This window comes from Bidens hawaiensis, unplaced genomic scaffold (assembly GCF_021521415.1).
Source record: "Bidens hawaiensis isolate Kalapana, Puna unplaced genomic scaffold, B.hawaiensis_p1.1 tig00007801_1, whole genome shotgun sequence".
Taxonomy (NCBI): domain Eukaryota; kingdom Viridiplantae; phylum Streptophyta; class Magnoliopsida; order Asterales; family Asteraceae; genus Bidens; species Bidens hawaiensis.
This window is the reverse complement of record NW_027491542.1, coordinates 752,583-777,851: the sequence shown is the minus strand read 5'-3', so window position 1 is coordinate 777,851 and position 25,269 is coordinate 752,583. Positions and strand designations below refer to the sequence as shown.

General features: G+C 34.8%; 1 protein-coding gene and 1 long non-coding RNA gene across 3 annotated transcripts in view; one reads left to right on the top strand and one right to left on the bottom strand.

The window, feature by feature from the left end:
• The window catches only part of LOC143636166 (uncharacterized), a 108,732-nt gene that overhangs the window by 63,047 nt on the left and 20,416 nt on the right, over positions 1-25,269 (bottom strand). The window lies entirely within an intron of this gene.
• LOC143636211 (pre-mRNA-processing protein 40A-like) lies at positions 12,272-19,637 on the top strand. Of its 2 annotated transcripts, none has more exons than XM_077103865.1 (27): positions 12,272-12,530; positions 12,991-13,056; positions 13,157-13,399; positions 13,481-13,660; positions 14,463-14,536; positions 14,622-14,691; positions 14,868-14,920; positions 14,988-15,045; positions 15,118-15,362; positions 15,438-15,510; positions 15,594-15,692; positions 15,763-15,831; positions 15,911-15,988; positions 16,081-16,167; positions 16,240-16,274; positions 16,381-16,486; positions 16,558-16,638; positions 16,717-16,863; positions 16,941-17,057; positions 17,752-17,850; positions 17,929-17,976; positions 18,062-18,151; positions 18,253-18,360; positions 18,435-18,499; positions 18,649-18,751; positions 19,045-19,326; positions 19,413-19,637. In XM_077103865.1, the coding sequence occupies exons 1-27, from the start codon at positions 12,480-12,482 to the stop codon at positions 19,539-19,541; spliced, it is 2,856 nt and encodes a 951-aa protein (XP_076959980.1). In that variant the 5' UTR covers positions 12,272-12,479; the 3' UTR covers positions 19,542-19,637. The 2 variants fall into 2 exon arrangements, with proteins under 2 accessions (XP_076959980.1, XP_076959981.1); XM_077103866.1 differs by having other exon boundaries at positions 12,275-12,530; positions 13,544-13,660.

The following is a 25,269-nucleotide window of genomic DNA, read 5'->3' as shown; positions in this document are numbered from 1 at the left end:
GTAACCAGTTCACCCAAAATACATTTACTTTTAAACGTGGTCCACATACATAAAGTTCATAAAAGTGCACATCAACACATAATGAAAATAAAATAAGAACTACTGTGGTGGTGGCCCCTGTGCCTGTGGCTCCGATGCCGGTGGTGAACCAGGTATATCCGGCACATTGGGAACTGGAATGCACTCCTCTGTCGCCTTGCGAATCATCCAATCCATCATCCACGTGACCCTAGCCTATGTACGGCCAGTGGCGGATCCAGAAATCTTTTTTGGGTGGTGCACAACTTTTATATGTTTCAATTTCACCGAGTCAGGTATATAAAATTCCGGGTCGGTTTGAGGTTCGGGTCAGTTCGATGGTTCGGGAAAAGTTCATTACATAATAAAATACAATAAAATAATAAAAGAGACACTGTCATTAGAAATTAAAAAACACATAATATCAATACAATAGTCTTTACGAATTAAAAAAAATGCTTATAGTTGTTCCCTACGAGTCTTCATCTTTTGAAATCGTTGCATTACTTCTTCAACCGAAACTTGTTGGAGGAATTCCCTTTCAATGTAACAAATGCAAGAATCGTTCATGTATTCATCACCATCCTATTACGCAAATCCGTTTTCACATTCTTCATTGAAGAAAAACATCTTTCAACACTTGCCGTTGCAACCGGAAAAACTAATGATAACTTTATTAAACGATACACTAACGGATAATCGATGTGTAATCTTGTTTTCACCATCATTTTAGCAAGATCACCTAAGCCACTCAAGTTGGCAAACCGCTTATCTTCTTTCACGTTAGTAATGTAGTGGCCAAGTTCATATACAAGCTTCTCCTTTTCATCAAAATCAAAATCACATGGATACATCTCGGCCAAGTTTAACAAGTTTACTTTACTAAAGGCACTAAAATTACAAGACGGGCTCAAAGAACTCATATTAGTAAGCAAGTTAGTGGTTACCTCATTAAAGCAGCTTCCAAGCTCTTGAATTTGCATATCGAGAACCGTGTTGAAATTATTAACCACATAATGATGACGATTGGTGATACCGGTCTTCTTTCTTTTAAATCTCGGGTCAACATACTCGGCTTCCATATCAACCACTTCAATTTCATATTTTTCACAAAAGGATGTGACATCTTCCAAAAGTGAGTCAAAACCTTCAAGTCGATATCTTTTTAGGCCTTCATCAGTTAACTTAACTAGCGTAACTGCATTCAACATATCTTGATCCTTTCTTTGAAGTGCTTGACATAATGTGTTAGTAACACCCAAGATGTATTTCATCAAATGTAAATAAAATACAAAATTAAAAGTTTTCATGAATTCTTGAAGCCCACGTGATTCATTTTGGTGATTTGAAAACTCTCCCGATTTTTCTATATATTCAAGCACGTCAATAACACTAGGATATAAAGTAAGTAAACGGAGAATTGTTTTTTCGTGAGAACTCCAACGTGTATCCCCAGCTCTTGCAAGTGACAATTCTTGATTCTTTCCACTTCCGGTTTGAACTTCCGAATTCAATCCCAAACTTTCTCTTTGACTTTCTCTTAACAAATCTATTCTTTTACAAGATCCACCAACAACATTTACTAAATTTGATAATTCTTTATAAAGTCTGTAAATCTCATAATGTTTGGTTGCAAGGCCCACAACAACAAGTTGAAGGTGGTGACCAAAACAATGAACATAATATGCTAAAGAATTTTCTTTCAAAATTAAAGCTTTCAAACCATTAAACTCACCGGACATGTTGCTTGCACCGTCATATCCTTGGCCTCTTACCCTACCAATACTCAAATTGTGGCGAGCAAATAATTCATCAATTGCAGCTTTAAGAGATAACGCGGTTGTTTCCATAACATGAACAAGGCCAATAAATCGCTCTTTCACAAATCCTAATTTATTAACAAATCTTAAAACCACGGCTATTTGTTCTTTTTAGAAATATCTCTCGATTCATCAACTAATATGGAAAAGACATCACCATCAAGTTCTTCAAATATCTTCTTTATTACTTCTTCTGCAAAACAATTACAAAGTTCTTTCTGGATTGATGGAGACGTCATTTGATTATTCTTGGGAGCATTACCTAATATGGCCTTACCAATTTCTTCACTTAGTTCTCCAAACACTTTTAAGAACTCAATAAAATTTCCCATGTAAAGAGATTATTCAGACTCATCATGACCACAAAAAGCTAACGAACCATTCAACAATGCTTTGGTAAGTCTAGCCGAAGCATGTCATCGGACTCTATATTGTTGTTTATGTAAATCTGTTCCTTTATCAATGGCCACATGTACAGACTGAGCTTGGTTAAGTAAGTCTTTCCCCTTTTGACGTGCTTTGTTGTGAAAACTATTGCATTTACCAACATGATTGCTAAATTTCTCCCGACACCTATTCTAACATCGCAATCCTTCACTTAGATATGCATCATTTTGTCCACTTTCCTTAAACAAGTAACAATGCAAACAATACACTTTATCCGCTTTGACACTATATTCCAACCAATTTCCAAATTCACTAGTGTACCATTCCTCATTAAAGTGTCTTAATTTACCACTAAAATTTGTTAGAGGACAATCATGCTCGGTTGGTTGGCATGGATCTCTAAGTATATATGCCCGTCAAATTTCATCTTTTTGACTTGGGTGATAAGATGAAATTGGTTGCCTTTCGAAAGGATCCCATGGTAGATCATCCAAATTTATTTTTGACGGTTTACTACTTGAAGATGATGATCCAAGGTTTGATGGTTCACTTTGATAATATCTCTTCATATTCAAAATACCTACAAATCAACAATTACAGACTAACAAATTTAAAACTAAGAAACTAACAAACTTACAAATTAAAACCAATAATCTAACAAACTAATACTGAATTTAACAAATAACTTAACAATTAAGTAGTTAACACTTAGCAATTAAGAACAATTAACATTTAACAATCAATTATTACCTTCAAAGTGGGAGGATTCTAGACTTCGAGTAAGAGTAGGCAGTGGCCAGAGGACGGGGATGGGAGATCAAAGACGGGCTGCTGAGTGGCTGATAGAGGACGGGGATGGCGTTGGTGGTGAACGTTGGTCAGGGGTTGAGTGGCTAACGGAGACGGAGTGGCTGACGGAGTGCGGCTGTGCGGGGCAGCGGCTGTCCGGCGCTGGTGGTGGATGTTGGTGAGGGGCTGAACTAGTGGTAAGGGTGAAGAGAGTCAAGGCGTTGTGTGCCTGTGTTGGTGTGCTTGTGTTTGTAAAAAAAACCCTAACATCAGTTAGGGTAAATTAGTAAAAAAAAATAGAAAAACGAGAATCGAACTCGCGACCTCCGGGTTACAAAACGAACTACTTAGCAGCTGGACAAGGACTCTATATATTTATAAGGTGGTTCCTTTTTAATTTATAGGGTGGTTCCTATATTATTTTCTATATATAATTACACTATTATTTCGAAACTCAGAACCACCCGTTTCAACCGTAGATCCGCCCATGTGTACGGCGAGTCCTAGCCTCAGTACGACGACTGGTATCAACAAGCTCATTTAACATGTCGTCCACATGTGTTGGGATCCCGACCTGGTCTAATAACATGGCGGTGCGCTGCTGGGTGATCATGATGTGGCTCTGGCCCTGGCTCTGGCTCTAGCTCCTGTTGTGGCTCTGGCTCGCGCACCGCAACAAAATGACACTGCTTCCCAACCTTCTTAACTATCTTCATGAGCAAACATGTCTCTTGGCCGATCAGATTCGGTTTGTATTTTACCGTCATGGATCGCCGAATGCGATCCTGAAAACAATCAAGCCCCAAATCAAGAGTGGTAACGTAGGAACCACAGGCAATAGATGACCCCTCCTTCAACTGGTATCTGCTAGCAAAGTAAGCGGCCATACAATGTGCCAAGTTGCACCTAATAGGTGCAAGTAGGGAATACATAAAGAAAAGGTCGGTTTGTGTGACCCACTATTGGCCACCCCTTCCTGGCAATCGTATACCCGATAATATTGTGTAGGTATCGGTGAACCAGATCTCTCAAAGAAGTAGCCTTCGCCTTTGTTCCATAACTACCGATGCCAATCTGCGACCACCACACTGACAACTCATGTAGACCCATGTTTGTGTGAGTGTCCAAGAAAAGATCAGTCAACGTCTCCTCGTGGGTGTATAATCCAAGTGCAATTGAAAATCGTGGTAGAGTAAGGTTGTACGCCCTACCACACAATCGAAATGACACATCAGGAACGGTTTGAATAGACTCGATCGGCACTTGATTGAAATTAAAAGTGGATAACAACTCAAGTGTAATCTCTCGATACCCCACTTTGTTACCGGCATCAACCATGCGCCTCCAAGGAGTGTCTACCTCGATGATATCCTCGACACGGTCTTTCTGACCCGTTTTCTCCAAGAAAGAACAATCAATAGTGCGCGGCTCAATAAAAGGCATGTCGAGAAACTTAGCAAGTCGGTCATGAGCTTCTGTTTGGGGAGCAAACTGGAGAAAAGTATGTGTATCGAGTTGGTCATCCAACTCCTCCGGTTCTATGTAATAAGAGAACCAAAAAAAGAGAGAACAAGAATGATAAAAATTAACTAACAAGAGCAAATATACTTATATTATTTTGGTTAGATTCATAAATCCTAATACTGCATGAAGTTAAACAACTTTTGGAAGAATCTTATAAAACATCAAACAAATCTTTCACTTTTTAAGCTTTGATCCTGATATTGCATTTAGTCAAATTACTTTAAGCCTAGTCTAATCAACCATCATAAAAATCTTTCATGTTTTAAGCTTAGAAAACTGAAAATCTGTCTATACGGGTCGTATAGCACTATACGGCTCGTATAGGCCCGTATAGTCGTTTTCCGGGAGCGATTAAGGCAGTCTGAATGTTTTTGCAAATGTTTTCTATACGGTCGTATAGCCCTATACGACGGTATAGGTTTTATGGTTTTGTCAGAAGGCAATACGAGTCATTTAATGCCTATATGACTCGTATAGGCCTATACGGTCGTATAGGCTGGAAAAAACTGTTTTTTTCCCCTTGTCAAGCCTGCGTACCCTATACGACCGTATAGGTCTATACGAGCCGTATAGACATGTGAGGGTGATGTATAAGGATCACATCCCTATATAAAACTTGATTATTATCTATTATATTTTTTTTCCAATTTGACATAAACACTTCTGCAGACAAAATTAAAACTAGTCCAACTTTAGCGGCCGTGTCCTATATTACCAGGTGGCCTGATTTAATTAATTTCTCATATTTCACACGATACATGAATCCTATAAAGTCTAGCCGTAGACTAAAATATATTGTATTGTACTACTGTTCTTTAAAGATGTCGTTCTTGCCTTTTTCAATATGTTTATCATGTAAAATGTTTTTACAAAACTTAATAAATAACTTTTGATGTGATACATTTTAATCGAAAACTTTTGTATGAACCATATATTTAATACGATTGAATAAAAAAAAACGTGAGTCAAAAGTTAACATATAAACACTCACATAGTTTATTGTAATTGTCAAAACATAAATAATAGAACCTTTGATTTTGTTTATCGCGTTTAGACATGCATAAATAGATTGAAACCTCAAACCGGTTATCTTTTTAAAATTTGATCATTTTCTTTCACGTTGTTTCTCTTATCCCACTTAAGGCATGTTTATGGGGTGTTTGGGATTTGCTTATTTTCACCAACTTATAATTTATAAATTTTTTAAGAAGTAATAAGGTGTTCGAGATTGCTTATATTGTAAGAGGAAAAATTTTATAAGTTACACTTTTGTAACTTATTAACTTTATTAACTTAAGAAGTAAAATATGGAATCCCAAACACCCCCTTGGTATAGGGTAACTGAATGAAGATAGAATGAAATGAAAAGGAAATATAATTAGCAAGGGAATAAAATATATAATTACTATTTTGTTTTGTTTACGGGGGTTGTTTTATATTGTTTATTCTAATATTTATTTATTTTTTTAATTTATATTTTTTTATTGTATGAAAGTTAATAATATACTTATGATTTAATGATAAATTGTTTTACAAATAAATGAGATGTTATAACCCGGTTTAAAAGCTATATGGTTTTGATGAGACCCAAAACCCGTTTATTTTTTTTACTATGAAATTGGTTTTTTAACTATAAATAATATTTATGAAAGTTAATAATATACTTATGGTTTGATAACCCAAGACCCGTTTATTTATTTTACTATCAAATTGGATTTTTAATTTAAATAATATATATATCTTTTTTAAAATAAATAAGATATTATTTTTTATTATATCCTATTTTATAGGATTTTTACATAAATAACTTGGTGAGAATAATTTTTAATTTAATGAGATGTTATAACCCATTTAAGGAATATTTGGGTTTGGTAAGACCCATACCCGTGAATTCGGGTCAAATGCATGAGAAGCCTCTATTTAAAAATCAAGCAAATCTGGTGACTCCAAAAAAAGGGGGAGCGACCACATCGCGACACATATGATTTTTAGGTTTTCGTTTATATATATTATAGATATGATAATGAAATAAATCAATATATTTTATTGAATGGTAGTTAAGAAAGAAAATTTACCAAAAAAATAATAATAAAATGGTAACAGCGGGGGTGGTGGTGGTGGCGAAAGTGGTGTCAACAATGATGGTCGTGGTGGTGGCAGTGATAGCGGTGGTCAGATGGCGGCGATGGCCATGCGGTGGTGGTGATTAGGTTATGGTGTCGGGAAAGTAGGATGAAGGTGTGATGGAATGAAAAAAAAAGCACATGGTGAGGATGGAATGGTTTTGATATAATAAGATCGTTTGTGTAATAAATGATTCAATTCAATTAACCAACCAAACATTCTTTTTTCTTTCACTAGTAATGAATACCAAAACTACCTTAGAGTAAAGTATGCTAGTTTTCCTACGGTATATTAAAATTTCAGTTTTGTTCCTAAAGAATGAAAAGTTACGAATTTGATCCAACTGCTCTCTCAATCATCACATGATAAGAAGACAAGATAAAATGTGAAAGCATGGTACAATATGGATGTAGAAATCTGAGATTGATTCTAGAGCATATTAGAATGCAAAGAAGGCACCCATATAACGAAGGCAAATAAATAATCTGAGGCAAATATCATTTTGGTTATCTTTTGATTCATATGGAGAGCACAAAACGATTTTCTAACAATTTCAAGAAGAATGCAAAAAAGACTTTTGAGGAAATCAAAGCTGATTCTTTTATTTGTATTAAAAAGAGGACGAGATTTAGCTATCTAGATTGGAATGATCGGTGTACTTTCAATATTGCTTATAGTTTTGCTCCCATATAAAGTCTACCATCTTGCTAGCGTTGTGTTATTTCTTAAATAAATTTGTTGTGCCGTTAAAAAAAAATAAGAAAAAAACAAAAATCATATCCATCACCCAACCTTACGAAACCGCAACTCCAACAACCCCGTCATGTTTATGCTTTAGGATTTCTTCAAACCAAACACCCTCTTTAAAGCGATATAAATCAAACACTCTTTGGTGAAATCAAACTACACACCTCATGTGTTTATGACTTTATGTATATGTGCATTTATTAGTAGTAGAAATAAAACATTAAGTGTTTTTAGTTGACCACATGTATACTTATATACACACACATGCTCAAATGAATACCATAAATATTAAGAAAAGAAATGAACCCTTTCTTTAGATCATATTTGAATGAATGATTAAGATGCTTTTTATCATGTATTTATCCATTCAATGAATGAATGAATGATGAAATCCTTTGGTGTGCTCAATAATAATGACGTTAATTTAGTTTCAAATTATTTCTACATATATACATGTGTGTGTAAGAGAGAGATTACATATCTCCCTTTAACAGGTCAGAATTCAAACGAACATGTTGCAAGTAGAATCCGTTTGTTTGTTTTGGGTCCCTTTAGCATCACACGTGAACCTCGTCCCACACTCAACATATAAAATAGGTTTATCATGTCTATTAATATACTATTATCTGCTTATCTTACTATATTTCTCGGTGGTTACAACAAATAATAATTGTAATTGTATTATGGATGCTAATATACATGCCCCTTTTGTTTTTTATACCACATGTGATTTTTTTAAAAAATGCAATTCTATCACACTTTATTTTCAGCTTTACACGGGACCAACAGTATTTTATTTTGATACGTGTCTAGTTCGCACCTAACATCATAAAGCAAACAAATGGTTAATAATTATTATGAAACTAAATCCATATTTAAAAAGGAAAATGAAAGAGCCAAGTATATGACGAAATTAAAGAAACATTAACTATTAAGTTTAAGTATTGTTTTATTAATGGAAGTCTTAAAGTTTAAAATCATTTAAATTAAAAAGATTTTCGTTGCCACTACTACTGTTGCTACCGTTTTCATAGCCGGTTGGCACGTCAGCCGTTCAGAGCGGGTCCTTGTTGTAGCTGATGAAGTCATTTGATTACTTTTTTCGTCTCTAAAGCCAACTTATCCAAACCGAATCTTTTGTAATCGAACCAAATTGATTCTTTATTAAACATGATTAATCACAATTCGTGACCATTTTAGAAAACTTAGTTTTAGCTATTTATGAAAGCTTCGCAAGGTATTAAAAAATAAAAATGTGTGGGAAAAACATATATTAATGTTTTTCTATAAAACTGAAAACAATATTTCACAAGAGAAACAAAACCCGTGTACCAAGTCAAGCTTGTTTGTTAGTTCTTTAACTTCTCTGCATACTTTTCTAACGTTAACTCAACTTTCACTTCAATATTCTATATATATCTTCAACTTTATTCCCTTCATTCCCAACTAACCCCTTTTCCAATTTTCTATATATTCATCATCAAAAACAAACTCTACACATTAGTTTCCAAACATGAACACACATGGAAATATTCCCTTCTCATGGGAAAACCGGCCCAGGGTTCGAAAAGACAATCGTCATGATAACCTAGTTGAAGACGGGTGGATGGAGGCGGTTCATGACAACTCCTCCACCGAGAAAGAGACAAAGGTGGTGGTTCGCAACAACTCCTCCACCAAAGAAGGGCGGCTGCCACCGCCACCTTGTGAGAACCTAAACAAAGCTACATGTCATGATCTAGCACTCCCTCTTCCTCCATGTGTTTTTCAACCTCACTTGAGAAGTAGTTCAAGAAGAAGCAACAAAGATTATGACCCTTTTCTCATGGCTTATAAAGAGTGTACCAAAAGCAATAAAAAAGGTAGCTTGATGAAAAAAACCTCTATTTTTGGATCTTGTAAGTATTCTTGTAGTGTGAGGGATGATAATATCGTGAGGGTGTCTCAGACTCCTGTGTCAAACCACGACCGAAAAAAGAATCCGTTGGATTGATCATCAAACCTCTCAAAAACCACATGCTGAGCACAACTTATAATTTACCTGATCTCGTTGGTTAGCTGAATATTGATGGGTCTCGTGAGTTTTCTGGTAACGTTTCTCATGGTTACCATAAAAGGCGTAGAAATTTGATGTTCTTGCTAAACTACAATTATTGTGTTAAATTAAAAGAAGATGAGGGGCAACTGTTTAGCGACGATTAAGATCATGTTGGTCTTAACGATACGTAGTGGGTTCAATACCAAGTTAACCGGCTTTAGGTTGGGTTTGATTCCCAGTCTTAACCGCTCTCTATGCTTAAAAGTAGGTGTGACCAAGATCATTTGAGTCTATTCTTTGTATGTATTATAATATAATGCCATGCTATATCAACTAGTTTCTTCATTCGTGTAAGACACAACAAGTCTAATTACTTGTATTTAAATATAGAATATTTCAACTGTTGTTATAACATTGCATAAAAGTATTAGATAATTATTAATAGAATTATATACGTCACGTAACTGAGTCAATCGTTACTAACTATGATAAGTTTTGTTTAAAAGAATAACCGTTTAAAAAAAGATGTGAGTAATAAGATAATACGACAATATCTATTTAAAAAGTTGGTTGGTTACGTAATAATACATGAGGTAAAGTTTATCAAAATAAGGGTGTAAAGGATATCATTTAAGGCTTTATAAGGGTGGTCAGACCGGCACCCACCAGAAATCCAGTCATCAGCCAACAACTCACCACCAACGACGACGTTGTTCCTGCCCAACCCAAAGCCCCCTACATGTAACTACTGTAAGTGTCCCGAGTCCCCTAAAAAGTAAAGATTATTTATGTAAATATGGATGTACACAACGTTTTTCCGACCGTAAGTTTATTGCAAAAAGTCATTTGCAACCGAAAACAAAGTCCTAGATGTCAACTCGTTTTAGTAGTGTCAAATCGTTTGGTTGATTTTAGTCATAATGAATGTATGACTTGCGTTTTTAAAGTGGGAGCAGTTTAAATTTCAGAACTTATATAATTACTGGAAAAAATGGGAAATAAAAATATAACAAGAGGAAAGAAAAAGTATGCAAATCAGATTGTGGCAATAAACTTTTCAACCTTACAATCAAAATCAAAATTGAGTAATATAATTTGATACTATCTTAATCTTACCCTTAATTTTAATTCATTCTCTAACGTCCACGTCTCGATTAGGCTTAAGGCTAAATCAAAACAAACCAGAAGTGTTCAGTAAATAGACAATCTTTTGCGATTTATTTTTATTAACCAGTATTTTCGCCTAACTGTATGTATGCTTGTTTCCTAACTTCTACTTTACAAACCACTATTTTCAAATTTTCATCATCATTCAGGCAAGAACCAAATATGTCTACCAAATTTAAGCATATGTATGTATTGTGCGACAGAAGGTCCTAACAATACAAATAAGGACATTATATAGGGTTATACTTCGATTGCCTATGTTATACGGAACCGGTTGGTGTGCCATCAAGAATACACAAACACGAAAGATGAAGGTAGCAAAAATGAGGATGATGATGATATTGATGCGTGGACACACAAGGTAAAACCATATAAGATATGGAGTCTCCTGGTAGATGTTGGGGTGACATGTATCTCGGATACGATAAGGAAGGGATGTTTAGATGGTTTAAACATATGCTAAGGAGGCATATGACAATTTCATTAATTGTGGAGGCCTTTACGGTGGAGGGGAAGAGGGGTAAATGAATACCTAAATCGACATTTGATGATCAGATCATGCATGATTTGTTAGAACTCCATCTCTCCAGGGACTTGAGAGTTATTAGAGACGTAGGATAAAGATTCTGAAATTTTAGAGAGACATGTAGACTTTTTTGTAGATTTATCCAAAACTGTACTTCTTATTTTGTATACTGAACCTTTTTTTATTTTACTTCCCTTTGCCATATGCTTACGTTTGCCTTGACGTACATATTTTTAACGGTGCTTGCAAAAACTTTTAAGAATGTACATACTATTATTTTTGTTTTTTTTTCTACCGACTATTCCGTTTGTCAATCTTATAGCCTTTTCACTACTTACTTATATTAAGCACTACCATTACTATTACTACCATCCATCTTATTTTGTTTCCCTTAAAACACATTTTTCTGTTTCAAGGTTGACTCCATTTTGTAAAAAAAGGCCTTTTTTTAAAGTCGGTGATCTTAACGAGTACAACTTATCTATCTTTTGAAATAAGACATGTATTATAAAAACTTGATTAACTTATGTGTTTACAATATTTATCATCTTTTATAAGATACACAAATAACCATTTAACTATTTTAATGGTCTTCATAAGTTGCACAGTCTTTGAATGTGATACATGAGTTCGATTCTCCTTGACCGCGACCCTCCCCCCATCACTCCGATTCCATTCCCTTTCACGCCTGTGTTTTCATTATTTTTTGCTTTTATTTCTTGATTTTTCTATATATTTTTTATATGAAGATAATTTCTATTTTATTACAAAAGTAACATAAATTGTAACTATAAACATATTGCACAATTTTACATCACGATTCTTTTAAATGCCTACACAACTTTTTAATTCCTACGTTTTGATGTAAAGAGCCGAGTTGCAGTCGCAACCAAGCGAACATGTGTACATATTCTTTTTATCATATTACAAACTTTATTTGATATATGGAATTACTGGTACCGATCATAAAAAATTTCGATTAAAAAAATTTAAAGTATTTGACACTGGCAGCATACCAATACTAAAAACTAAAAACTTGATACCGATTCAATAACAAATTCAACAAATCCCTAGTTTAATAACAAACTTAATCAATACCTATCAAATTATTAATGCGTCCCATCAAAACAGGATTCTAGTTATCATCCTAGAGAAAATTTCGTATCAAATTACATCACCAAACAAACGAAACAAAATCGACACCAAAACGTAGCAAAGAGGCGCTCGTATACCACAACCCAATATCCGTCGCACCACCGCTGACCTGCACCCATCAACCAACGGCTAATTGTACCTTCAGCTAGGGTTTATTAGATCCACTTCTTCCTTATGTGCCTCAATGGATAATAATAATAATATTAGTAATAATCCTCAGAATCCCGCTTCACAGGTAATTAAATTTCTATCTTCTTATTTCATTAAACCCTAATTCCTCATTTCGTATTCTTCATACGTATATTTCTGTTCTGTTTAGCTTTGGATTGTTATTATATTAATCGTTGGAGGTGTAATGTAACGCAATCACACGCATAACACCTCTTTTAGGGTTTTATTAATACAAAATTTATAATCATTTATTCAACTTTGAAAGTTATGAGTACTCTCAAGGTAGTTGAATTCGGTTAGGTAATAAGCTACACTGGCTGCAGTGATTAACTGTTCATGATTTGATTATTATTAGGTTTGATTATAATTAGGTTCATCAAGGTAGAAGGTAGTTGATTTCGTTAAGAATGAATAAATAGGTCTTTAATTCATGTATTTAATGCGTACGCGTGTATGTAACGGTGAAGTGTCAGTGGAAGAATATTGTTGTGTACTAAAGTCTAAAACAACTTTTTTACTCTTAGTCTCTTCGGCCACCAGCGATTGGATCCATTGGCTCTCAAAGTTTTGGAACAAACTATTCAATGCAAGTATGTTTCATCTTCTTGTTTTAGTCATTATTATCTATATATATTTTGATAGGTAATTAGGTATAGTGTTGAATCGTAAATTTGTTATATGTTGTTGTAGTTCCAGGCGGCGGTTACACCACAACAAGGTCAACCATTCATGCAGCCAGGTTCAGCCGCTCGGCAATATCGTGCCGTTGGTCAAACTCAGCTGCCAGGGTTCTCTCAACTGTTGCAGGCGAGGCCGGGTCAGCCTGGCCTCCCGTCTCCATCATCACAACCGATGCCGATGCCGTATATGCAGCAGCAGCCGCCACAGTTCCCGAGCCAGAATGCTGGTGTACCTCATTCTTCTCCGTATACTGTAAGGCCCTATGTTTTGATTGTGAAAATGTGTTTTAAGTAGTTTTCCTTTGGGATGTATGTAATTGTTTAATTATCTCAGTTCAATGCACCGTCATTCGGGCAACCAACAAATGTGTCTTCTCAGTTTCATGCTGTCTCACAGATGCACACACCTGTTGTCTCTAGTGGCGGGCAACCTTGGATGGCTTCTGGAAATCAAGGTCCGGTAACTGTGCCACAAACTGGACAGCAGCCTTTAACAGTCACTCCCACAAATCAGGTATGCATTTTTGGCTGCTTATGTAATGTGATTATCTGTGGATACTGTGAAATTACATGAAACTTTAATATAGCACTTAATTTTTAGGTATTATTTTTAATCTAAAAACTAAAAAAATGTATTTTTCTAGGGAAAACTTCACCCAATAGTAACGAAGTTTCCCAAGTGTTCTGCTCAAAGTTTATATGTCCGTTCCTTTAAAGTCACTCAACTTTCATTAGGTGTTCCAATCCCGTATAATTTTATATAAATGTTTAGTCTTTTTCAAAATTAAGTGAGGCAAATGACTAATATACGAATCTTGGTTGCTAATAAACTATAACTTGAAGTAGGAGGTAATAGTGAATAAAGAAAGTTCACTAAATAATAACCAAGTTTCATAATTGTTAAATTTAAGCCAATTTTGAGAAAATTAATCACTTAATAGTAACCAAGATTATATCCCTCATTTAGTTTAGAAAATTAAACATTTATAAAAAGTCATATACGATTAAAACGCCTAATGAAAGTTGAGTGGTTTATACGGACATAAACTTTTGAGTGATTTTAGTGAAACACTTGGTTCTATTGTATAAAGTCACCTTTAAAAAAAAATTGTAATCTTATAGTTTCTTGAACAAGTTTGTTTAGTATTTTATTGTTGTAAGTTAATTTTTAACATTTTTCATTAAACTAGGCATTAGATAGAACTGAAGTTAACATATTTTAATGTATATTATGATAAGTTATAATTTGTTTGCTAAGTGTTACTTACTCATTAGATAAAGCTGAAGATAAAATACTTTTGTTTGTTCTTGTACAGGCGTCAAGTGTTGTTGATGCAAGTCAAGAGTCATCATCTGATTGGCAAGAATATCCTGCTGCTGATGGAAGAAGGTAAATCTTTTATCAATGTATTTATAGTATGTGCAACTATTATTGTTCTTTCAGATATAATTCTTTGTTTTGCATATGTTTGCAGATATTATTACAACAAGAGGACCAAACAGTCTTCATGGGAAAAACCTTTAGAGTTGATGACACCTTTGGAGGTATGCCATGTCATCAACAATTTTGCTGTTTGGTAGTTTATTAAAAGCTTAGCTTACTGTTTACTTGCAAAACATGCCAATGAACCAATCAAGTTTTAGTCATCATCTTATTGATATATGTGAACATTAGCAATGATTTGATATTTTTATGAATGCTTATATTTTTGATGTGACAGAGAGCTGATGCATCTACTGTTTGGAAAGAGTTCACAACTGCAGAGGGCAAAAAGTATGACTAACCATGGTCTTAACATTAATATAATTACAACTGTTTTTTCATTTGATACTTGATGCAGATATTATTACAACAAGGATACGAAACAATCTAAATGGACAATACCAGAGGAATTAAAGGTTTAAACCAAAACTTATTACCCTGCTATTATTAGTGTTACCAGGTCTAAACTTTTGTTTCTGTATGCTTAGCTGGCACGTGAACTGGCTGAGAAAGAAGCTTCTAGAGGGATTCAGTCTCCAGCCACTTTAACACCTTCTGCACTTGATCAGGCTTCAGCTTCAGCCAGCTCAGTTAATGAGGTGTCATCAAGTCCTCTAGCAGTTACATCTGTCGTCCCTGCTGGCCATGCTCCCTCTAATTTGGGCTCTGAGTCAACATCTATTACAGTCCCTCTTATTCCAGCAGCTGGTGCTTCTACGGCTTCGTCTCCAATGTAATTCTTTTTTATCCCTCATAAAGTAACAGTTAAGGTTATGTAGTTTTATAATCTTTAAATTTTTATATTTAGGGGTAAGGTAGAGAATTCATCTTCTCATGGAGTTCCAAAGGCTTCAGATGGTGTTTCAGTACAGGACACAGAGGTATGCTTATTAGCTGAATCTCAGCTTTGACCTTTTGACTTCAAATTTTAATTTTACAAAAATTTGATCTGATGATGTAGCAGGAAGCGAAGAAGGGCATGGCAGTTGCTGGAAAAGTCAACACAACACCGGTAGAAGAGAAAACTGTGGATGATGAACAATTTTTATATGCTAGTAAGCAGGTAAATTGCTATTATATATTTAGTTTTTTGCAATCCTGTTCATGCTATTATATATTTATTTGTGTTTTAGGAGGCAAAAATGGCATTTAAAGCTTTACTTGAGGAGGCAAATGTAAAGGCTGATTGGAACTGGGAGCAGGTATTTTTTTAAGGTCTTCACTTTTTGACTCTGACTTCCACTTTTTGATTGCTTATTGATGACCGATATGACATGTCAGGCAATGAGAGTGATCATAAATGACAAAAGATACGGTGCATTAAAAGCACACGGCGAACGGAAACAGGCGTTCAATGAGGTTAACTCTTTGATTAATAGCAGTTGTGTATATAATGTATGTAAAAGATGTCTTAGTTATTTACATTCGTTTTCGCCTTTGTTTTATCATAGTATTTGATGCAAAGAAAGAAGTTAGAGGCTGAGGAAAGGCGTTTGAAGCAGAGAAAAGCAAAAGAAGAGTTCACAAAGATGCTGGAAGTAAGTTCTAGTTATCTTTTATGTTACAATGATTAAATAAATAATTTAATAACCATTCTAAATTGCTTTCAGGAGTCCAAGGAACTGACATCATCCATGAGGTGGAGGTAAGTCTATAGAACCAATGAACTGAACCATGTATGATGTTGATAATATTAAGGTACATGCTTTTGATTTACACATGTTAAGATCATATGTATGTTTGTAATCCAGCAAAGCAATGGTTCTATTTGAAGATGATGAACGTTATAAGGCTGTTGACCGACCTTCTGACCGTGAAGATCTTTTTCAAAACTATCTCGTTGACCTACAAAAGAAGGTTAGCTTGACCCACTGTAGGGTAGTAGTTGTTGTATGGCTTTTAATGCTCATATTTAATTTTTAATTCAGGAGAGAGCAAAGGCTCAAGAAGAGCAAAGACAATACAGATCAGAGTACAGACAGTTTTTGGAAACTTGTGGCTTGATTAAGGTGATGCAACATAACGATTTATGTTTTAATTATTGTAGTTAAATTTTATATATTAATAATTTTTTTATGTGTGTTCAGGTGGATACACAGTGGCGGAAAGTTCAGGATCGTTTGGAAGATGATGAAAGATGTTCACGTCTTGAAAAAATCGACCGCTTGGAGATTTTCCAGGAGTATATACGTGATTTGGAGAAGGAAGAAGACGAACAAAGGAAAATTAAAAAGGTGATCTTTTATAACATCTTATAGTTGAAGGTGCATTTTTGCTATAACTCTCTATTAAATTTGGTTTTATTTCTAAGGATCATATTAAAAGGGTGGAGCGTAAAAACCGTGACGAGTTTCGTAAGGTGCTAGATGAAGATGTTCTTTCCGGTACAATTACAGCTAAAACTCAATGGCGTGACTATTGTCAAAAGGTAGTATTGAGTGCATACTCACTTGTGTGTGTATATATACAGTGGTGCGTTCAATAAATAACCAGACTTTAGAGAACTGCGAGAACCACCTTACGTAGTTACATGTCACTGGTAAAACAATAGGTGCATGTGTTTATGCAGTTCCCTGCTTCAAAACTGCGAGAACCGCATAATGCAGTTGTACATTTGAGATAATCAAGGTGGTGGGAGAGAGAAAGCACATACAAGTGAGTGTATTATGTGGTTCTCGCTGTTCTCAACATATTTTGTGGTTCTGATTTGAACACTCCCCGGTATATACGTATATATATGTTTTTAAAAAAAATTCAAAATATAAATGGCTAAACTGCAATGTTTATTCATCTCTCCTAAAGTTAAAATAAGATATGACAAATTTCGTTTACAACTAGGACCTACACATCTGTAAGTCATGTGTAGGTTATATCACCTACACGTGTAGGTGAACGATTAAAACTTAAAAAAAAACATATTAAAAAATTAGTCTGATGGTTTTTTATGTACATAATATACCTAATTTTAAAAACAGAATCATTGATAACAACTTAAATGGTTTAGGTTCGTTTCTTTTGTTTTCACAATAATTTAGCGTGTTGTAATGGACCTCACCTTACATATATGTATATATCTTAAATATAGAGTTTTTACTAGTTCTGATTTTATATATACTTCACAGGTGAAGGAGTCAGTAGCTTATCAGGCAGTTGCTTCAAATACCTCTGGCTCAACTCCAAGAGATTTGTTTGAGGATGCAGTTGAGGAGTTGGAGAAAAAGGTGTTCATTAACAGTTTCTTGCAAAGGTTTTGCTTTATGACTTTATGGCTAACTGTTTCATATTTGGTCTCTTGACAGTACCATGACGATAAAACTAGGGTGAAAGATTCACTGAAATTGAAGAAGGTATAATCTGTTTATATGTAGTTATGTACTTTATCTTAAACGTAATATAATGCTTTTGTCTGATTCCCTTTATTTGTTCTTATAGGTTGCTGTTTTATCAACATGGACATTTGAAGATTTCAAGGCTGTTATCGATGATGACATCATCTCATCTTTATCAGATATTAATCTGCAGGTATAATTCTCTTTTAAACGCTATCGAGGTTGACCTCATCTCATCCTAAGTGGCGTTGGTCAAACCAGGTTGCGAGTGGTCTAAATGTTTTATTTATACAGCTTGTGTTTGAAGACTTAGTTGAGAGGGCAAAGGAGAAAGAGGAAAAGGAAGCTAAAAAACGCCAGTCTCTTGTGAAAGATTTCACCGATTTACTGTATGAGATCAAGGTATGCAAAGTTTGTTAATGATATAACAATTATTGTCCAAGAGAGATTCTCAGGTTGCTTGAATTTGTACTCAGGAAATAACTGTGTCTTCTTCATGGGATGACTCCCTGCAACTCTTTGAGGAAAGCTCTGAGTTCAGGTATGGTATTTGACAGGTGGCGGGCGAGTCAGGGTGGTTGGATAACAGGTCAAATGGGTTGGGCTGACCCGTACCATTATATGTCCAAAATTATTTGTTATTTATATGTTTACAAATTGTATTTTAAGTGAATATAATTTTGTGAATAGAGCTATTGGTGACGAGACCGTTGCTCGTGAAGCCTTTGATGAATATATTGCTCGTTTAGTGGAGAAGGCAAAAGAGAAAGAACGCAAACGGGAAGAAGAGAAGGTAACTAATTATTAGTGTTCTAAGCAATTCTGTTTATTTATAGAACCTACACAACCTATACATGTGTAGGTAAACGATTAAAATTAAAAATAAAACATATGAACAAATTAATATAATGGTTTTTTGTGTACATAACATAGAGATTTGTATGTCAGTTTTTTTTTTAAATATGAATCATTGTTAAACATAATAAAAAGGTTTTAGGTTTGTTATGGCAATAATTTAGTGTTTTGTAATGAACTTTTCCCTATATATATTTATACAATGTTTTATGGTTCATGGGTAAATTACAGGCTAGAAAGGAGGAAAAAGAGAGGAGAAAGGAGAAAGAACGAAAAGAGAAAGAGAAAGACCGAGAGGAGAGAGAGAGAGAAAAAGACAAAGGTAAAGACCGATCCAAGAAAGACGACTCAGATAGTGAGAATCTAGATACTATTACAGAACACAAAGAGGACAAAAAACGAGACAGAAAACATCGTAAGCGCTATCAAGATGACGCGGGGTCTGACAAGGATGAAAGAGATGAATCGAAGCGGTCTCGCCGCCATGGCAGCGACCGCAAAAAGTCAAGAAAGGTGCTTTAAGTAACATCTAAATTATTGGTTGACATGAATAAAGCCTTTATAATAACTTTTTTATTGTTTTGCATTTTAATGTGTAGCATGCATATTCACCTGAATCTGATACTGATAGCAAACATAAGAAACATAAGAGGGATTCGCGTAGTAAAAATGGCGCTCACGAGGAGCTTGAAGATGGGGAGGTTGGTGAAGATGGTGAGATTCAATAGGATATCATTTTGCTGGTAAGACATAGACTTGTATTTTTCATGAAATTATAGACATGTAGTGTATGTTTAATTGGAGTGTTTGTACAATCAGCAAGTCATGAAGATAAATGGCACCCCTTTGCAATGATTCTATTTTTTTTCAATGGGATTTCACATCAGTTTTGACATGATTGAAATTGAAGTAAATAAAGGCAGTGATCCTTTATGTAGCTAGTTGTCATGAACTTGTGTTTATTACTTTTCTTATCAAAGGAATATATTTCAGAACCTACAGAAGCTTGTTTCTCTAGATTGTTATATTCTACAGAAACTTAGTTGAGTCGTTTGGTTTTGTGTGGTTCACTTTGGTCTAACAAGACATCTTAGCATGGGCGTGATCATTTGTTCGAGTCTGGTTCACTTTTTTAAATCGGCCTCAAGTTTGCTCTGCCGTCTTTGTCTCGACTCATCTAAGATGTATAAAATATTGGTTAAAATTATCAAAAGTGCGTATAAGTTGCAACTTATAGAAGAAATCCATCCCATGTATGAAAGAGAAGTGTGCACTGCTCATAAGTCTAACTTGCATTCTTGTTTTTCGGCCGCAGCCTTCATGTCTCGTGGCATCTGATCGCCACATGTGGCTTTGATCCATCTACATTCTCATTCCCCATAGCAAGTCCCAATTTCTTAGCTTTATTCCCAGAGATGAAGTCAACGTTTGCTCTCATCATTGGACTATAACTCTTGTGGGTATTCCGTTTACCTACATGCCCATAAATTGAAGTCCCTTAGTGTGTAGTTGTGTACCTTCCAAAATCCTGCAACCATCTTGCTTTTAGCTTCTACCTTGCGAGATTCCTTCCGTGCAGTAATGACCCTCAAGATTTGCATTATTCCCATGTGTGACTCCTATATTGTTCCTAGTATGTCCCCCCCACGTATATCATCCAATTCACTTCGTCCTCGGCCTTGCATGATCTCTTGTCACTAAGGCTGACTGACGCCTATGCTTTTGCTGTTGGCATGAAATGGTTATGGTCCATTGATGACCGTCGTTCAAGTCAATCAAAAACCCAATTTAAACTAAATAGTTAGAGCAAGTAGGGTATCGTATCACAAGGAGTATGTGGTCAATGTAAGTCGTGTACACATTTAATATTATGAAGTAACTTGTGTTTAGTGCTGATCACACAAGCAATTGAAATGAATTTAGAGAACTAAGCAACAAGCAAGTAAACGAGTTTTTAGCAGTTAACAAAGCAAATCACACCCGGGAATTCAAGTAGGCAACCAATAGTTATCTCATGCAACCTATCAGATTAATTATAAACAATTAACTAAAGACTGATTAATCAGACAAAACCTTAGACATCAATAACCACTTTACACACGGCACTGGTTATCAAACAGTCCTTGCCAATGTGACTCAGTTAAGGGTAATTGTATGTTTTATTGTATTCAATCTAACCAAACAGTCATATGATCAATTATCTAGCAATTGGTAACAGATCATTCAGACTAACGTAAACCTAAACTGACCGAACACCCAGAAATACCAAACATCAATAATCATATATCAATCATCAATAATAATACAATTATATTCTTAGTCACATGAGAAAAACTATAAAGATTACAAACTATACATCCCGGGTGCGATTCTAGGAGATTAGCCGAGCATTGACATCATTGAATCTTCGATACGGATGATGTGTATCATGTATAGAATCTTGACACAAGCTATGGTGGTGAAAATCGCCTTATTGGAATGCTGAAATCGCCTCTTGGTCGTCAAAACGGAGTTAGGGTTCTTTGTTGGTGAATAATATGATATAGCCTAATTTTCCCGTCTGCACCCCCATCGCGATATGCGATCAATGGTCAATCGCGTACCGCGATTAACCAGAAAGTCAACATCACTTAATCACCCATCGCGGTACGCGATGGGTCCTCAGCAAGCCCATCGCGGTCTTGTTACCAGCAATCTTCAATAATAATCATCGTTTCGCGTGCTGGACATCCCGGGTCTTCATTCCGTGTCACAACAGGTCCATATTGAGTACTTTAACACCTGTGACCTGAAATCCAATAACACACGTATGAAGTATCGAAAGTCCTAGAATAAACAATTAAAACTAAATAATAAACGAACTAAAACACATACAAATTAACCGACCATCATCCATCAAGAAAGTAGAAAAGGGAATTCTAGTACTCAATAGTAAGACCACATCTCCAATGGGTGCATTTAGGAGATGTGGCAAATTAACTTTTGGAATAATTGCATTGTAATGAGGACAATTATCTTGATATATATTTGAAGTGCCTGACTATTATCTCGGACTACTCAAGTGCTGAAGTTGAATTCTTATAGACAATGGCGGATCTAGGATTTTTTCCCAGTGGATTTACTATTTTTAGGTGCTCTGAATTCATAGGATTGGGCATAAAAAGTAGTCGATTCAACAGTTTGGGTGGGTTAAGGTTAATCGCATAACAAAATACGATACGTAATTTATAAAAAAACGTCTCCATTAAAAATAACGGATAATATGCATGCCTTTTTCCTAGAGTTAAAACTACGCTTAAATTTCATCTTAATTTCACAAGTCAATGATAAAGTTTCATAAACATAACTAGAAATGCTATAGTCTTATTTGTTTAATTCGGCCACATATTCATCTTTTTTCCCATATCTTGATATATATGAAACATATACATAAGCAAATAAATTATTAAACCAATTAGTCCTAAAATTATTTAAAAAACAAGGCATTAGCACAATTACTTTGAATAAAAAATATTAGAAAACATGTATAAAGAGATAATTGAACCAGGTAACTTTAGTTATAAAGTTAAGCCTTAACCACTAGCAGTTGACCCGTCCGGTGGACGGGAATATCAACTTTGGAATGTGATGACTACATTAATTTAGTAACAAATGCGACGGTTTGGTTACATTCTAATACATGCTGGGAGGTACGCACGGGTTCACGGGAATAACAAATAGAACTGCATTGCTTCATATCATATTTATATATTTATGTGTTGCAACATGCGCACCAACTTGTTGACATTTGTCAACATGTGTTTGGGAGTAAAACATGTTATAGCAAACTTTCCTTGCACTTTAAAGGAAAAAAAACATTTGTTTAAACGGGGTCACAAATTTGACTCGAAATAACCCGAAAATCCATATCTAGACCAATATAAGTCGATAAAAAGACCCGTATAACGCATCACTCGTATCATGTTCAAACCATAATATATAATACAGATATGAAAACAACTATCATAGATATTTATAAAAAACTTGTTATACCAAACTTAAAATGGTTACATAGAGTCATAGGCTAATAACAATAAACATACTTGATCTAAACAACACAAATTACAACCAAATATTAAGTGCCTATGTAATGTCTATGCAATGCTAGTTGCATCTCAAGCTAAAACAAATTCAGATTTGTCAAACATTTATATTAAGTCACAAGCATTTCAGTTTGAGTTTGGTCAATGTTGCGCAGCTCAGCTCATAGAAAGAATATTTAAGTGAGGCAGATGGTGTTACATTTTATTTAAGTGAGGCAGATGGTGTGACATTTCCACCTTTGTCCTGTCCTGTATTTGTGAAAATCTGCATATTCATCATATTATTCATCAAATTATATAATTGAAAGAAGGTTATAAATTTGTATGAGAACAAACATTATAAAAATCACCTACTAATCATATGACAATAGTGGATTGGATCTTCATGTACATTAACCAAACCTGCAAGAAGGTAGGTTAACATTTTATTTAAAAAATGCTGCATCGAGTAAACCAAGTAATGTTATGTAGATAATATCTACTAGATATTAAAGAACTTTCATGATTTAATAGATATGCAGTGGCCATGATGTAAGCTGGTCCAACCCGACCCATTTTTACCATTACCTAGTCGTTTAACCTATCACCTAACCGTACCTGTTTAAATCATTACCTGAACCGATTTTTTTAAACCCGTTACCCGACTCAACCCGGGTTTCCAAATTAATAAAATTAAAACCTAACCAAATTAACAAACACATCTCAAGGTATGCTTCAAATATAAGTCGACAACCACAGAAAATGTATATTTATCGATATTCAATAGAAGTGTGTTCCCATTCTTTTGTGTCTGCTTCTTCTATAACGGAAAGATCCCCTATTAAATAAGATAATAGTTGACAGGTAACCTAAACTTAGACAAAATAAACTCACTCAGTACCATTTTCACTCATTTGATAATTAGATGAGCCAACACTTTTTCTTAGCACATATTCAGTTTGCATTATATGATAAAAAAAAAATTATGGTGTAAACAAATCGTGTTCGGGTACTCAATCCACTAATATGAATGTCGTGTTCGGGTTCGCACGTACGATGCTATTTACGGTTTCATTCATATTCGGACTCATGTCAAATTTTCGGGTTCATGTCAAGCTGGACCCGCCAGCCGCCAAACCGTGAACACAACTTGTTTAACAATCAGCGAGTTCCATGCCTTTTCAAGATAAAATAAAAGTGTAACACGAAAACAATGGGTAGAAATTTGTACCGTTATTTCATAGGCCATCCTTCTTGTACAACTTGAGCACTAATCTCCTCATAAGCTTGTCAAGCAACCATGCACACACACCGTTGACTTCGTCCTCCAAAACATGACATGCTAAACAAAATAAAAGCAGGCTGCAAAAATGGATAATGTAGTGTCAAGTATTTTCCTATTTCACCCCTCATAAGCTCACATGTTTGTTTAAACAGCATAATTTGTATTCATCAAACACAACCAAAATCATACAAACTAATAATGGTTACATTGAACGTGTCTTTCTTTTTGTTTTCCTTTTTTTTTACTAAAAATGGTATTGGACCCGGTTACAAAAAATGATAATTTGATACGAAACAATAAATGGTAATCTTGACCCGTTTACAATGTAATAAATTTTACCGTCAACAAAAAATGGTAACGTTGACCCGTATACTAAAAAAGGTGGCCTTTACCTATTCAAAAGCATCATCGGGAAGAGGCTAGCTAGCTCATAGGTGCAGCAAGCGCGGCTTCATGCATGCAAAAAAACTCAAAATAATAATTCACCAATTTATAGGTTTTGGGTTTGTTTCACACAAAGCACACCCTCATAAATTGTTGAAACTAAGTGATCAACTTTTCAACTCTTGTGCTTGGTATCATTCTTGTTAAAATACGAAGAAAAGTCAATTAACTCCAAATTGAACATAAGCAATTTACTTTCATTTAATGATTAAACATTAGACCCAGATTGAAGATGCTCTAGTGGTTATTTATCCAAAGAATAATCCTGGTGGTGATTTCAGATGTTAGATTCAAAAAGTACTGAACACGATTATAAGTTATATATGAAGTCTGCTATATTTTAAAAATCTGTAATAAAATTTATGTTTATTTTATTTATATATATATATATATATCATATTTGAATAATAGAAGCATCACATCAGTTTGTGATATTCAATTTTTTTTATCACAGGGTTATTTTCAAACACTCTTGAAGATTAAAAAAGCAATGAAACTACATATAAAAAGGAGAAAAAAAACTAAAGGAAAACCAGAAACCCAGCCGAAGAAGAGTAGCGAGAGTCGAACCGGGATCTCTGTTTGCCTCCTCATGGCACACCTCTACATCCAAAAGTGCTACCATTGCCACCTCCTAAGCCAAAAAAAAAAACCCTAAAATACATT